The sequence below is a fragment of the Acipenser ruthenus genome, chromosome 3 (genome assembly GCF_902713425.1).
Source record: "Acipenser ruthenus chromosome 3, fAciRut3.2 maternal haplotype, whole genome shotgun sequence".
Lineage (NCBI taxonomy): Eukaryota > Metazoa > Chordata > Actinopteri > Acipenseriformes > Acipenseridae > Acipenser > Acipenser ruthenus.
In genome coordinates this window covers 7,305,838-7,323,337 of record NC_081191.1, presented here as the reverse complement: position 1 = coordinate 7,323,337, position 17,500 = coordinate 7,305,838, and the positions used below count along the sequence as shown (strand labels likewise).

General features: G+C 36.3%; 1 protein-coding gene across 2 annotated transcripts in view; it reads right to left on the bottom strand.

Moving 5' to 3' along the window:
- The window catches only part of LOC117435385 (insulin-like growth factor 2 mRNA-binding protein 3), a 45,702-nt gene extending 32,096 nt beyond the window's left edge, over nt 1-13,606 (bottom strand). The window contains exons 1-3 of one of the 2 annotated variants that reach the window (XM_034058490.3): nt 13,035-13,606; nt 11,863-11,923; nt 2,880-2,928 (exon numbers count right to left, since the gene is read on the bottom strand). In XM_034058490.3, coding sequence (XP_033914381.1) covers nt 2,880-2,928; nt 11,863-11,923; nt 13,035-13,209 — 285 coding nt within the window. In that variant the 5' untranslated portion in view covers nt 13,210-13,606. The remainder of the gene's footprint in view (nt 1-2,879; nt 2,929-11,862; nt 11,924-13,034) is intronic. The other variant, XM_034058489.3, reaches the window with a different exon arrangement.
- Nucleotides 13,607-17,500: the final 3,894 nt, after the last annotated feature.

Below are 17,500 nucleotides of genomic sequence, written 5' to 3'. Positions count from 1 at the left end.
ACCATTCAGAAGAATGCAGCAACAAACAAGTACAAAACACCAAGTTACTGCTTTACTATCACTTGGGTCTTGGCAAGTTGTTTTACACAACAGGTGCACCAAAGGCAGGAACTGACACTATTTCCATGTGATGATTGGTTGCTCAACAGCAGCAGCAGCAGAGCGAGCTGCCACCTTCCACTCCTATACAGACACATCTGCCTCCAACCAATCCCCAACCATTTTGATTGGCTATGCAAGCCCCGATACAGCATTCTAAATAAGGGGAAGCTTTGATCACTGGAGAGCGGAGCTGTCGTTTGTGAATCTGCAAACAAGCTTGAAACAGCAACATGTTCAGAGACGAGGAGGGGAGGGGAGGGAAAGAAGGGTAGCTATTGTGGATGACCAATATAACCACCTCCATTGCTTTTACAGCAACACAGGTCACATAGGAATTTCATACAAACTGAAAGGACTGCTCAAGGAGGCAGTTCCTCTTCTGGGACTGCTCTTCTGAGTTCCTCTTCTTTATTTGTGCAGACCACCACTCTGGAATGCAGTTCTTACTAACAGCCACTTACTCTATGGTCAAAATACACAGAATCCACATAGCACTGATAAAAAGGTGCTGCCTTTAGCAATCTACAAATGTATTGTTTTGTCGATTTTAAAACAGAGACAACACCTTGCCCGAGACTACAATCCCACAATTCACTGCAGAGATGACATTTCTTATGAAACCAAGGAAAGTGGGGTGGGGGGGGGGGAATATAATTAAAAGGATAACGACAGGTTCAATATTAAATAGTGGCTGGGTTTCCACGCAGTTCAGAAACTCTCTCCAGAGTCATGTGTGCGATGTACCATGCACATACCACGTGCTACAGGAAATGTGCATCTAAAATATTGTATGACTTTAAAAGGCTGGGTAAATCTCCATGGAAACATGTATGTTTACGTGACTTCAGCAGTGCAAATACCGTTTGTGACATAACCTCATGCAATTCTCTATAACTGAAGGCCATGGCAAGCAATCCTTTATTGGCAAGCTTCCTTGACAAACTAGTGAAAAACAAAAGCGCACAGTACAAGGTGTTTAAAGACCTTTTCATTATTATTTTTTTACATGACCATTTATTCAATGTTTCAGATTATTGCCATTTGACAAAAAGCGCTGTAGTGAAGTTGTCTTATAAGCAAGGTTATAAAAACAAAAATACTGAAGCTACTACAAATAAAAAAATAAACCTTTGCAATAAATACCAGAGCCCTTCTTACACTTACTTTTGTTATCTTGGTAATCGGATAGCCGATTGCTTTAACCTAGATTTTTCTGTCCCCCTTAGCAATAAGATGCAATTTATTGTATACCAAGTACCATCGATCATGAGTACCTAAAAAGTCACATGTACCAAAATATGTATTAAATTAGCATTGATGTATATTGCTGCCGTCTACCGACAACACTAGGCTTGAGCAAATTTATTGAGCAAGATTTGTTTTAAAAGGTACAGAAACATGAATAAAAAAATTAAACGTCGTTCCACAAATTTTGTAAGACAAACGGGTCTTAAAAGCAGCTTGCTGCAAGACTAATACTACATAACTAAGTTCCAGAAGTCCCGGTGGACAGCACTGAGAAATGTGTTGAACTCTAACTACCAATAGACTGGTTCATCAACAAATTATATTAGAGAATAACCACATTTTAGTTTAACACTAAAACTAATGAAACTTTTTTTTTTTTTTTTTTTTTTTTTTAAAGTAGGAAATCCTACCACAATTGCCAGGTGTACAGATTGTCTGACTAAATTCTGCATAGATGAAGCACATCAACTCTGATTTGTGTTATAGGTATTACAGGTGTGAATTTCCTTTACATTCCAATGTTTGGTTGTATTTGGTCAAAACATGTGGGTGTAACATCTGAAGAGGACAGCAGCTGCTTGAATTCCCCAGCGCTGCAGAAGTGAGCAGCCATCTACTCCTTACACGTTTCTCCTACACATTGAACTACAACAGTATATTAATGCCCGCAGCAAACAAGGCTTTCAACAGATTTCTCATGTTTTTACCCATCAGCAAATTTATGAACACACTTTACACCGTTTCCTCCTGGCAGTTAAGCATTCAAACAGATTTCTTTATTTTCAGCAAAAAATAACTTACCTTTTAATTCACCACAAGATGCCAAACGGCAGTTTTACACTGATTTCAGTTTTTGTACAGGCTCTGCGATTTCCTGAGCACAACTAAAAGATAGGGAGTCACTGCACACATGCCAGAGGCGTGGTGCCAGCTCAGCGTGGGAGTAGCACAAGACCTTCAGAAAGTACACCCACATCCCCACAAAAACTCAACTCCTGCCAGCCCACCGATACTATAGACCTGGGAGCAATAACCTACCTAACGCCATGTCATTGAGCATCCAATCAAAAACTGGTTACACTGAAACCTGGAGGGTTAGAGATTATCCCAAGGAACCGTTAGGAAAGGAAATCCCTCAGAGAAGTTAGTTAAACTTAGAATAAATATTAGGCAAGTTTAGAGAATTGTGCATTCACCCACTGTTTGAAGTTTTACTCCAAGATACTCATCCTCCAAGTTTAGGAATTGGTTCCTTCAGGGGAATGCAGGTCTTTAATTTGACATTATTTTATTCAGATGTAAAAAAATCAAAATTTGGATTAGCCAATCACAAAAAAAACTGCTAATGTTTAAAAGAACTTGAAAATCCCCGACAGCGGCATATTTATTTTAGTTTTGAACCACTCGGCTCCATTTCACTTAGAAGAAAAAAAAAAAAAAAAGTGTTCTCTTCAGGTTTTTCAATCTTGCAAACATATTACTTTCACACCCTGCCCTAAACACAATTCCCAAATTAAACGCACACTTACCTCCCACTGCAGGTGTGGTGGGATGTTCCTGATCTGAAGTTTGCGACTCCTGTTTTAAAAAAAAAATTAAAAAAAAATTAGATAGACCCTAAGAAGAATTTACTTTTAAGTCTCATCCACACTTGTAATGCAAATACACCATGGTCCCAGAGGGGGACTTATTTATTTTTTCAAGAAATATATTTATAATGCGACAGAAATTATTTCATTTTTTTGCTGCTCTCTAAAATTTAAAGAAACAATGCTGTTTAAAACAACAATTACTTCAGTAGCAACAAAATAGCTGCCCTACTTAAACTTGGGTATTATTATTATTATTTATTTCTTAGCTGACACCCTTATCCAGGGCAACTTACAATTGCTACAAGATATCACATTATTTTTACAAACAATTACCCATTTATACAGTTGGGTTTTTACTGGAGCAATCTAGGTAAAGTCCCTTGCTCAAGGATACAGCAGCAGTGTCCTCCACTGGGGATTGAACCCACGACCCTCCGGTCAAGAGTCCAGAGCCCTAACCACTAGTCCACACTGCTGCCCATATTACCAACCAACAGATCTACGTTACCGAACATTATTCACTACAAGCCACAAAGGAAATATTCCGTCAAGGTCCAAAATCAAACCAGTTGGGTTTTTAACACAGAAGTTGCTCAAATGTGATCAAGTAATGCAACTAAATTCCTTGCATTCTTAGCCCTTGAAGTCAAGGCTGTTTGCTCCATGTGTGTGTTTCCCAATCAAACAGCAAAGAGGAGTTCCTATCTGACTTTGGTTGCTGCTCTCAAAACAGCAAGCACTAATCAGCCAAAATTAAATCTATCACAGACCCCTCCCCCTCACTACAATAGCTTAATATAAACAGATACCACGCATTCCTCTTAGCCCCACAGTTTGCTAGCAAGCTACAGGATACTGCACTGAATTGTATAGGTAGGGGGCAGAATTCACATACAAGGAGCTAAATGTTCTGCAACAAAGTATGGAAATGAAGGAAAATTCAGCGAGATGAAACTTGCTGCAAATCCATGTTCAAATATTTATGAACTGATCAGCCATTTGGCTCAAGTTATGCCTGAATTTTGTTTTAAATATAAACTATATACCGTAATGTTGATGCTTCGGTTTCTTTGAATATACAAGTTCATACAATTAGGTATTTGACTGAATGTTCTCTACATTTCCCCACATCCAGAATACTATTTTGTTAATGTGCTTGCATTTTCTATTGTGTGTATTTTGCAAATGACAATTATCTTGTTAAATGCCTGTCGTATATTTGTATCCAGCTGAAATGTAGTAGTGGATAGGTTCTTCACCAATGTAGATGGGGTCAAGATGTAACTGAGCATTGGGGCGTAGGCACCCTATTTCACCAAACCTTACCTTCCCTCCAAAAAAATTCAAGTTATGTGAAACAAAGTCAAGATTAAATGTAAACAAACTGACAATTTGAAATAACAGCACACCATGAAAGTTATTCATGAATAGTTAAGTAAATTTAAAAAACAAATGAGGCCAGAAAGAAAGCATAGGTTTTGGTCTTCCCAAACTCGTAAATCAAATGGAAGGTGATGTCTCTATTCCTTTCTGTAACAAACCTTGCAAACACTTACTATAGATGTTTAGCTACAGTATATAAAAGTCTCAATCTAAATCAAGTTTCAACAGCATACAAGCAAAGATTGGTACAATATGTTCACTAGGGCTGCAATGAAAGGAACACTTTGACCTTCGACGGTTTGGCACACATTACCAAAGGAAGGTTCGAACCTTCGATGGTACTAATTTGCATAATTTACTGTCGACGTCACCATAGCTACTTGATTGAAAATCCTATTCATTTTACATGTAATCCATATAAATGGAATAAAACATCACATGTTTAAAAATACATATAGAACTGTAATCATGTTTTTATAATTTAAATAAAAACGTTTATTTACACAATTGATGCTGCTTGCGATAAACAGCAAGTTTGAATTGGAGTGGCAGGCAGTGCTCAGTTTTCAATGTTAAAATGTAGTGTTAGCATATATTTTGTACATTTCAAACACATTCTACCATAGCACTTCTTACACTGTCTTGTACACAAGGTATTCAGTACATATATTACTGAAGCAATACAACCGCTATAGGTACCCCCCAGTGCTTTGTCATATGCCCTGCTCCATACAGAGCAGCAGCGCCATATAGAGTTGCTATGTATAATGATTTGGTAGTGGATTTTAATACAACGACTTCTGTTTATGCAATATGCATTATACAAATCAAAAGATCTAATTTTGCATGCGAGTGACATTTATTGTGCGATTTAGAGTATTTCACACATTGTCAAACGGTTTGTTAAGAGAAAAAAAAAAAAAAAAAGTGCGTGAATGCCAACTGACAAACCTTCGACGGTTTAAAACTACATTTGAATTCCTGGCTAGCGAATGAACCTTTGAACACAGCCCTAATGTTGACAACACAAAGTCATACATTTGTTATTTTGAAACACAAACTACTTTTACTGATTATGCAAATTTAACAAATCTAGCAATGCAATTAAAAGTAAAACCAACTTAGAAATGTGCTTTCTCAATCTGAATAAGTCAAAATTTCTGTGTGTGGGGGTGGAAGGCAGTCAACCATACAGCCAACAGAGTATAATATAGCATGCTGAAATAATTTCATTCAAGTATGTAGAAGATTAAATCCATTAATTCAATCCTATACTTTAAACTATTCCAAATGGGGGGCACAATCATAAACCTAGAAATTGCATGTGTAATTTTAACTGCTTAATTTCAAAACAGTTAGTCCACATTTTACCGAAATTGAATTCTATTCAAAGTAGAAACTACAGCTAAAAGAAAAAAAAATAAAATAATGAATTGTTTAGACACACCGCATACTATAATAACTCCTACAAGATTTGAGTCATCTTTTAAACCAGTTGATTTAGATAGTCTCCCTTAGACCGCCAATCATAAAACCCAAAAGAGAATCTTAGAATACTAGCCAAATGTTGGACAATGAAAGGCAGATGTCAAAATGTTTGTCTACCAGAAATGTCATTTCCCAGCTCAGGTTTGTTTCTGAAGCTTTATGCAATGTATGTTTACATTCTGTGAGGAATACTGTCGTTTGTCTTGACAAAATAAGGAAGCAGGGTTTTTTTTATTTATTTTTTTGTTGCTTTAATTGGCATGCGAGATAGATATAAAACTGTACAACACACAAAGACAAAACACAAGACAAAACTTAAATAATTAAAAGTATGTATCTTTGTACAGGTGTGTGTTGCAGTTGTCTTCAAATTCAGCTAAACCCTTGTGGCAGGGAAGTTCTGTTCGCAAGGTTTTTGGTTTCTTTTTGGTATAAATGTGCTGGTATACAAATAATGTTTGAAGTATATGGCGAACACCAGATTCTCTCAGAATACACAAGTTTTTTTAATACCTCACAAAACTAGATTGTCTGGAGTTTTTGAAATTTATTTTACACCACATGTCTACAAAACGTTTTTCACATCTGCATGCAACAAAGATGAAGGAAGCAGAGTGGATGAGGATTTGAAACTATTAACTTATTAATTACATATTTTAGTTCTGTTCTTCAAAGATATGCAGCTTCCACTTAAATCTATTCAACCTGTTCCATCATTTCTCTGTGTGCCTAGCATAGGGTAGATCTAGGCATTCACAATTCTTATTACAGCAGCTGTCTGGACCACAGTGGATAAGACAATGTGAGAACTATAAAAAGAAAACAATCCAAATATTTCTCAATTTACCAGTAAAAAGGTGCGTAAAAGCTATTTTAATAGGTCTGCGCTAGATCAAGGATACTCCAGGACAAGATTACAATAGTTATTTGTAAAACATGTAAATATACCAATAAAATATGACTCCTGAAAAAAAGTACTTTACGCTAAAGAGTTATCAATAGCTTTACATTGTACACAAACATTGTTACTGGATAAGAAATTTCAAATAGTGTACTTTAAAGTTATGAAAGGTTAACCTTTGTGTGTAAACTGTCATTAATGTATCAACTATTCAATGTAGATATGCAGCTTTAACTGAAAGCAGAATTATGTAGTTTTGCTGTCCTCTTCATTTAAATACATGGCTCATGTAGGTAGTGGGTCTAACTTGTAGGATACATTATTAGTCTGTGACCTACATTAACCATTAAAGTGCATCCAACACTTGAGCAAAGTAATTAACAAGATCACTTGAATTCATGAACATAATTAGGCCAGCTTTTGAACTCTCAACTGTCAAGAATCACTTTAAGAGCTCAAAAGTGGTTTTCACTAATATATATATATATATATATATATATATATATATATATATATATATATATATATATATATATATATATATATATATATATATAAACATATACACACAAATTATACATCACTATTTTTGTGAAAGTCACCATTTCCATTTGCTTGTTGGTACACAAAAAACCAACCCAAGCTACTATTTTAGCCATTTGTTTATATTCCACCTCAAAAGCAATCTAAAATAGATTAACATCTGTACTACCCAACATGTATATGTAAATTAAAAAATATCTGTTGTATTTAATTGCTACAAGGTTTCTAAAAGTCTGAATTTCCTGCTCTATGCCCCCATTGTGGAAAAAGCGGTAGGAATTCAGCCTTCAAATGCCCTTTGGGGGTGGGGGAAGGGTGCCTCAATATTGTAGCAAGGGAAACGTGGTGGTTGGAATACAGTTCAAACAAATGATTGGTGCCAAGGTCTTGCTGTAAGATTCTGTAGTGAGGATGAAAGGCCCACCAAGCAGCCTCACTTCCTATTTAAAATTCAAGTCAATTTGATAAAGTGGTCAGTGGTATACTGAGTCAGTTTGTCTATTTGAATAAAGTGTACAAATACAGCACTGCATATTAATAAAATACCACTTTGGACTAAAAAAACGCATTGTAGACAATGTTTTGCACCCGTGTAACATTAAAAAAGGAGCCGTTATATCACAAACAAGGCACTAATGGTAAAAGTGCATACGCCAAACATATTTCCTGCAACAATTGTGCCGATGTATACTAAAATCTCTCAAAAAAAGGAACAGAATGTAAACAAATACAGAACATGCAATATTGCAGATAAAAAGCAAGCACAGGAATTCCATTGGCTGATCTGGTATACTTAAGTCCTCGGTGACAATGTTTCCAATGTCTAATTTGGCTGTATAGGTATTTTTCACTAAATGACGTAATGTTCCCACCAAAACCAGTTTACATTTTGAGAGAAGCAGGTTTCAACTGACTGGTTATCCAACTAACTGCACTGCCAATTACATTTATTAAATTATTTTAAATAGAAGTGTACCTACCTATAGTAGAAGAAAATTAAAGAATTTTAATCCTGTCAATTTAGTAGAAAGTGGGTAATAATTCAATAGCCAGTATCAAATGTTTTTCATTGGAAGCGCAAATTGCACCCACATGTGTTTCCTGCAAAACATCTCTCTTTACCAAACAGCTAGATAAATCTACTTGAGTGAATTGCTTACTCTAAAACCCATGTTAAATATGTGCCTGATTGGTGTAACAAATTGTAACACAGACAATTCCCCTAAACTTCAGGTAATATTTAATTCCGTGATCACCTAATCATGCCAAAAGCAACAATTCAATGATATCCTGTGTAGAAGGTTTCTTTAAGACACTCAAATTACAACAATGTACGGACTTCTATCAAATAGCTATAACCCGACCCTGATTGTATGCTTTATAAAAAGGGAGCAAACAAGAATTTTGAGCTTAAAGCATCAAGAAAACCGACAACCAGGAGGCCCACAGTTGTTACAAACAGACAGGCTCTCCAGTAACGCAACAGCTGCCAATGTTAGCTATTAGGGTCAGGAGTCATGCACTATTCAAACTACAGTATACAGGAAGTTACACACAGATCAAATTTTGGAAAGAATGTACACTTCAGAGGAGACATTAACATTAGTGAGAAGGCAATATTTTGTTGTCATGTTTAACATTTTAAACTTAAAATAAGAGCACGAAAGAGTTACGATTCCAAGCGTAAAAAATAAATAAAAATCTTCAATATACTCAATGGAAAAATATTTAACACCAGAACAGACACCACAATTACTTCTCTATTTTAATCTAGTTGTATCTAGACTGTATAACAGTTGGGATACAAAAAAGTGCTGTTATTTATGACACACATTTATATTGATATTTAAAATGTAAAAAAATATACTGGAGAACTCCCATCAACTGTTCCCTCACAACACTGTGCAAGAAAAGCAGACTTGGGTGGAGCTGCTGTAGGAGTAAACAAAACTAAAAGAAAAAAAGACAAAGGCACAGGGCGACAAAAGTAGGCTTGGATCACTTACAGTGGCTCAAGAATGTACTCGAATCATACAAAGTGTTTCAGTGTGTGTGTGAAAATTCCCCCCCTCCCCCTCTCCAGGTGGCCCATGTCATGTCCCATCCAAACAACCACCAAATGACAGCCAGAGTACTTGCATAATCAGCTTGTCCCATGTACAGATTGTCCCATATACTCCACTAAACCAGCTGCTCTTTTACATTAGCAGTAGTGCAGAGTGGGTAACCTATAGTGCTATCAAAAGCTTAATTATTATTTATTTTTTTTAATGTTGTTGCCCCCACAGTTGGGTTTGCACACAGTGAAACAGATCAGTCAAAAAAAAAAAAAAAAAAAAAAAAACTTGCTTATGAAGTAAAGGTCTTATTTATATTATACATTAGGAATAACTTCTGAAAGGCATGAGAATCATAACCAATGAACCATAAACCATTTCAGGAGATAGCAGTAGCCACTTAATTATTATTTTTAATAAATGTAAAAAAGGGGACACCTCCCAATCGGCCTTTAACTTTTCAGAAGGGTTGACTAGACCCCCCATTCATCAGCAGTTTAAATGCTTCACTCGATGCTCTACAGCACCATATTCCCAACCTGCGTTTCACAGCAGGTACAAAGGTCATTCTCACAATGGTGGGCGTGCAAACGTCAGATCCAAACCAGGGTTGGAATGCAGTGACTGCTGGGCCTAAGAATTCACTTTGAATAAAAAATTTAAAAAAAAGAATCTAGCAAACTCAGCCATTATTGGCTCAAAAGTCTCAGCTCAACCCTCCCTAACATTACCTCTCGTCCTTTCTTACGCAGAGGGTATGGATTTCAACCACCCCCACCACACACTACAAGCTCAGTAGAGCACTGGAATTTAAGCAAGGCAGACAGGAAAAGGGGGAATTTACTACAGTCTCATCCCTCCTCACCCCACCCCCAAAAACTTCAATATATATGTATAAAAAGGATATATAAAACAGTAAACATGATCTCTTAACTACTCTACCCCCCACATCCCAATCTCAAAAGTAGTATGTGTAATAATATATCTATCTATATCAATCTCATATAAGCTGGGATGTAGATATAGATACATGTAAATTATGGCAACATATTAGCCACCTGGGCGGGCCTCTCAGCCAAATCTCTACAGGATTCTCCACAGAAACTACACAAGCTTTACCGTGCAATTTCAGCCTTGGTGTGCGCATGTGCGGGTTTTTACTTGAATATGCGTTTTAAACAAAATAATTAGAAGTTTATAAAGTTTTGGCCAAACAAAGATGGAAAATAAAACTTTAATTGCACAACTCTGCAATCTGGAAATATACAAAATTACTACTGTGCCAACACACATCAAAAAAAGTTACTTAATTCAAAAAGAATATTTAGAAATGAACTTATGTAAAACAAGCTTTTGCTATTTTTATAGTTTCACGTCACAGGGCCGAATGTAGTTTTTTTTTTTCTCAATGAATGAAATCAGATTGAAATGCCTCTATCACCCAGTGGTTGTACTTATATCAATAAAATAACGCAAAAATAAACCATTGTTTTCCATTCAGTAGTTTATAAACACAGTTACTCATATTAGATGACTTAAAACACTGAAAGGTTTAATTCGTAAAGTCTTTTTTTATTATATATAATCACACACTTCAGTATTATTATTTTGTTATCAACCCTTTAGGAGTCGGTATCTAAATGCTTTGTATATGTAGAAATAGAATATATAATCTTTGTATATAAAGACTTGGAATTATAATTAAATGCAATTCTATTTACTTAGGCTATTTGATACGTAAATTGTGCGCACGTGGCCCGGAAAATATATATATTTTTTTTAAATTACAGTACCACGCATCAGGCGTTCATTAATTCCATAACTTGCAGTTGCGTCACATTAACGTTAACTATATCAATATATTCACACTGACTGTAAATTGAAGTTACACTTCTACATTATAGCTTGTGCGACAGTACATACATACTATAACACACACGACTGAATAGAATGCACTTAATATTCCGCATTCCACACAACATAACATGTATCATAATATGCAATCAAAGCATGAAATGGCTCAATAATTGTGATGGGTTGCAACATCAGATTTTTTTTTATTTATTTTTTTTAGCCCGATAGGCAGTGCAACAATTAATCTATACCGAAAAATATATAAGCCGAAATTTGAAAATGCTTTCTTTTTTCTTTAAAAAAAAAAATAAATACGACAGTTATGTGAACTAACAGAGTGCTACGCTCATATCAAGAATGATGCTTTATTGTTTGCATTTATAACTGCTTGCACACGTGCTTGTTAGTCTAATGCTAAAACACCCCATCTTTTCCTGCTAATGCCCCACAACTGCTGGGTGAACACTTTTTTTTTTTTTTTTTTTTTTAGCAACACACAATTATTAAAACCGACCATAATCAATTAACAAAAATCATTAGTCAAATCAGGCGTTAAAAACAAAAATGCACGAGCAGAAGGATAGAAGGCCAAAGCAAGGCTATACTATTTGTATTTTAACCAATACATCAAATTACTGCACGCCCACTCATGTTCAGCCACCATGTTTCTGGAGTTAGGAAAGCAAATGTTTACCTTTGTCTTTTGGGGACCGAGTGTTCCACCTCTAGGAGTTTTCCATGGAGTTCTACTTTACCTGTAAATAGAAATAGATACCTTTCAGTGAATCTCGGTGGTTACAGAAAAATCAACACATTATGTTCCCTATAGCTTAGAGAACTTTGTGAGATTGTGATTTATTTATTTGGTAAAAATGTAATCGGCACTGCAAAAACACTTTATTACATTGTTAATGTGTATTGTAGCAACCTGATGTAAAAACATAGCCCACAATAAGAAATTAAATATAGATGTGTGTGCGGTCCGTCTGCAGCTATGTTTTCTAAAAGCGCAGTAGATACAGCCTAAAGAATTGCCCCGCGCAAATAACCTACTGTATTTGTGACCGAGTGACTTGTATATTTTTACTCAAAAGGGGCACTTAACATACAAAGTACTTAAATTGTGTCAATGTCTAATTAAGTGCAGCGTTTCCTGGTTTAAAATTCAATGTACCGTGTCATGCAACAGTTGCTTTATTACAAAATTACCCAAAACTAAAATGTATGTATCAATACAATATGCTACACTCATAACGTTAATTGTATAACCAGCAGCATACTGTCATGTGTTTTGTCGAACCCATTTGCCGTTTCCTTTCTGCTTTTGAAGGATAATCAAAATATAACAACAAAATAAAGTTTGATACGCCCGTGTGTACATAATTAATTGAAACGCCTCGTTTGGTAGGGGGGGGGGGGTATTTAAAATTATTATTGCAAACATCTTACACTGACACCGTTCACTGGCCTTCGTGACCCAGTTAGGTTAGGGGTGAAATATATATTATATATCACTTTGATAAAAAGAGGACGTCTTACGCTCTTAATAAAGTGGTTAAATATAACTTACTGCGCATACGATATGCACATTACATGCTTATTTTATTACTTAAAGATCGTAACTGTATACCGGACAGCGTGCTCGGCCTCAGTCGTGATCTGGTTTGTAATATATGAATAAGATAACAAGACTTTGTAATGAACCCTTTCATTGTATCTATTATTATTATTATTATTATTATTATTATTATTATTATTATTATTATTTAAACGGTTTGGTGCAGCAATTGTATTTCTTTTTTTTACTTATTTATTTTAACATACAAGAAAAAGCAATGTTTATTCTGTTCTGTTATTTTCTCTTACCTGAGAGTGTGTCGATGGCCTTCATTGCCCAGTTTTCATCTGGGCAATCTACAAACGCGTAACCAGTTTTAACAAGAAACTGGCCACTGAAAGGTATCTTCCACTCCCTAAAGAGTCTTTCCAATTCCACGGGGCTCGCGTCTTCACTCAAGTTGCCGATATAAAGCTTATTCATTGTGTTTAGCACGGGAAATGCAACCCTTGCAGAAAAAGCAGTATTATACTCTCAGATTGTCATGAGAGTGTTCGTTTTTTATTTTTATTTTTCTCTCTCCCGGAAAATAAATTAGCCTAAAATATTTTAGAACAGCCTTTACCAAGGATGGCGGACTTGGCAAAAAAAAAAAAAAAGAAAAGAAAAAAAGGAGGAGAAAAACTACTTTCGTCTTCCCCGAACCCCCTGGCAGATACTGTGAAAATGTCACACTATGTTAATCTCGGCACCGCCTCCAAATACATTCGAGAGCAAAAAATCACTTGACTAGCCCGGCTTTTTGAATGAGCCACGTGTTCAAACTACAAATCAACTTCTCACGTGAGCAATTCCAATTCCTCAATTAGATACTAAATTGGGAAAATGCACGGGAACTGGGGTGGGGGACAAGAGAGGATTGGGATGCATTATCTTGTGCTGGAAACCTACGTGCTTGCTGTATCATCGTTTTGGTCTGATTTGAGTGTGCCTGTCTTATTATGCATTGCTTCTCATTGGCTGTATGCTGGAATAGTAAAACGTTATTGCAGGTAAGCAGTGACAAGATATTGCGGGTAAGGGGGTTGTGCAAATGTGACTGCGGGGTTCTGGGTAGTAGGCTACACAACTCGGTGGTGTGGAAGAGGAGGAGGGATCATTCATAAATGCTATGAAACAAAAGTGAGTGTGTAATATGCTCTCATGTAGGCATGCGTGTATATATATATATATATATATATATATATACGCATGCCTACATGAGAGCATATTAGATATATATATATATATAGAGAGAGAGAGAGAGAGAGAGAGAGAGAGACGAGATGGGGAATAGTCGTAGTATACTGCATATGTTAAGGCAAGTGAGAATGAATGAGATGTACAGTTCATGTTTCTTAACTTCCTCTGGTATCCATCTTCTCATGTTTGATTGGTGGTGTAATACTAAAAAATCAAGGCTTGTAATCGTGGTTTAATCAGTATTTGTGAAGCTCGGTTACTGCAGTGTTTTGGCGTCTTTGTTTTGCATTGTTAAATGGACACCTTACATTAAAGGGGGCTGTTTTTTTTTCTCTCAATCATTGGGGGATCCCTTTCATTGTGTCCTGAATGTGAAGGACTGCCTTGTGCTGTTGGGGGAGGGGTGGGGCCGCTCTCTTTTTTCAGTATTATTTGTCATTTTAAACTGCTGAAAATATATACAACAGTAAAACCAGTGGGTCTAGGAAAAATGATTATTAAAAATTCTATTGTTGTTGATGTAATGATACTTCATTTGGTGTTTTACAACCAGTACCAGCTTTTGAACTCACATTAGTTGCAAAACCTTAGTAATTTTTGTATTAAGAAAATCAAATGCTAGTTGCATTTAATTGCTGTATATAGAAAATGGTTTCCAGTTGCACATAGGTAGGCCTTATTAATTTTTTTAAGTTTGTTTACGTATTTAAGAAGGAACAATAATGTTACATATTTGTGAGTCATTGCATCCGTTGTTTTTATTTATAATTTAGAAGGTTTTTTAAAAATGCCCCAACATCGAAGGATCGTGAACTCTGAACTCCCCTTTACCGGCCTCCAGTCAGCCCCACACAATCCAGACTACAGAGCTTTGACCAGTTTTTTTTCACTAACGAGATGATTCAAACTACTGTCTGAGGCACTGCCAATCAGATCATTCCTCCATTTTGAAGACATGGTATGTTTAAACTGGGAGTGCCATTTGCTATTGAAGGTTCTTTGGGATAGACTATTTTCCTGTGATGGCGTTAGGGACATGCAACCCACAATCGCATGGGGCCCCGAGGCAGCGAGGGGGCCCCAAGACAACCTTGATGACTTTTTTTTAAAACATTTTATTAAGAATATGCACAAATTCAAAACATGACAAGACAACAAATGTGACAGTTACATACTTGCCAACATTTACAAACTGTTCAGCGGGATGCTCGTCTCCATGGGGGAACGGGGGACTGGGGGTTATACGCATCACACACATGGGAGGAGTCAGATGCCAAAAACACTCATTATCATATAATAGGCGTATCTCCACCCCCCCCCCCACCCCCATCTCAACACCACAGGACCAGCATGACAGTAAACATAGACACAAAGAAACGTTCTTACCTTTGTATACCGGTAAGTTTGTGATCAGCAGATGTGTCAGCCGCACAGCGTGTGGTTTTCACTAACTCTACTGTGCAGAATAAATGATTTTCTATGGGTAAATATCGGGACTTTCTTCCTATGCATCGCGACACGGGGCATTTGCTAGGAAATCGGGACTGTCTCGACCATATATAGACTGTTAGCATGTATGCAGTTATGTGTCACTTGTGTCACTGGTGACTAGGTAAAGCCAAAGTGCAGTGGATATAGCTTTTTGAGATATTCTGGCCTGGTGCTGCTGACTAGTACGGGAAATAAAATTACATCACTATACTGACAACCGTGTTACCTGACAAGACTATTACGAAAAAACAGAAGGCGGTTATGCTGGAGATTGTAAATGTGTTTGAGGTAAACTAATAATAATAATAATAATAATAATAATAATAATAATAATAATAATAATAAAAATATGCTATACCTTTTTTTGCATGTGATTACATAGACCGGTTCAATTTTGTGATTATTTCTGTAATAGAATAGGCCTATTCAATTTGATAGTGTATTTAATTGTACAGTATAAAGAAGATGCTCGTTGTAAGTCGGCGGCTGCAGTTGCTGAGGATGCTACTGGAACACGAGCTGGAACACGTGCAGATGATGTGGAAACCGAGGAGGGCCCTCGCGCATCGTGCTGTGGCTAGCACAGCACACAATAGCATGTTATCATATAAGCAATGGCCACCGATGCGAAATTGTAAAAACAGATTTTGGAAATGGAATTTCCACGATGCGGCAGCGGTTGCCCGCTGTTTTACAAAAGATTACTACATGCACATGAAGAACGGTGACAACATTCTTCGGTACGTGGCTTGTATATTCTCCTTCTTCGGATGCAGGTTTTGCTTTTGCTGTGCACTCATTAGCGAACGTGATGGCAGTATTTTCAAGGAGGACTTCAAGGCCTGGCAGCCTTTCACGTGCTCTTAAAGAACATGAACATTCAAAGCCGCGCGAACACAAAATTGGAACATGGCGCACCCTACAGGTAGGAATGAGCACCAATACTACTATAGCCAGAATGACATTCATTTAGCTTCAACAGAAAATGACATATGTACTGGAAATCTGTTATGACTAGACTTGTAGCCAGTGTTTGTCATTTGGCAGAACGAAATCTGGCTTTTCGTGGACATACATGAGTCTGCACGATCCACAAAACGGAAACTTTCTTGGTCATTGTATTTGATGATTGGAAACCCTAAATATGTCACATGAGTGCATAATAATAATAATAATAATGACATGTTTAGATTTTGTAGTGTGTTTCATGAGCAGAAAAGCATGTCTTACGTGTATGAATGCTGTTATGTTGTATGTTACACAAATCATGAGTGCAATCAATGGACCTGTGTCTGCCAGTTAGATTGAAGGTGGGGGAGAGGCAGAGATTTGCCACAGACACTGTGTTTTAAAGTGAGTTGAAAGCTGCAATAAACACGCTTCCATCGTTCGAAGTTTCAAATCAGTTGTTTGTGCATTTACTCAAAATAACCACGTGTAGTATGCAACAAAAGCGCTCATATACCTAATAAACAGTGTGTTTATTTTGTATAGCCGCTAATTACTGTGTTATACTACATATTTTGTGGACAAATATAACTAACAAAATCATCTGATGTATTATTTTTTGGGGCATCTATTTAGTATAATGCAACACATTATGTCCAAGACTAGATGGATTCTGGTTTATTAAAACATATATTCAGACTCTGCAAGGAGATGGGTTTCTTAGGAAGTATCCTGGTATGGTACATTTAAAAAATATTAAAAACGTGCGTGTGTGTGAGTGCGTGCAATGGCGTACAAGACTGATTGTAATTTTGAGCTTCATATTATAATCAATACATCAACATATTTTGCATAAAAAAGTCAAATGTTAGTTAAAGCTAATTATACAAACTAAATTACTTATTTTAAATGTTACATTTCTAGAAGGTTACTGTGGGATAAATATCAATTTGTTAGAAATGATTATGAACATTCTGATTTTGTTTACAGTAAAGGGGCAGATAACACAATACGTTTATAAACATGACTGATGATCAATGCTATAAAATAGGTTAATTGAGGTACATTACATTCTATACCAGAGGCTAAAGTA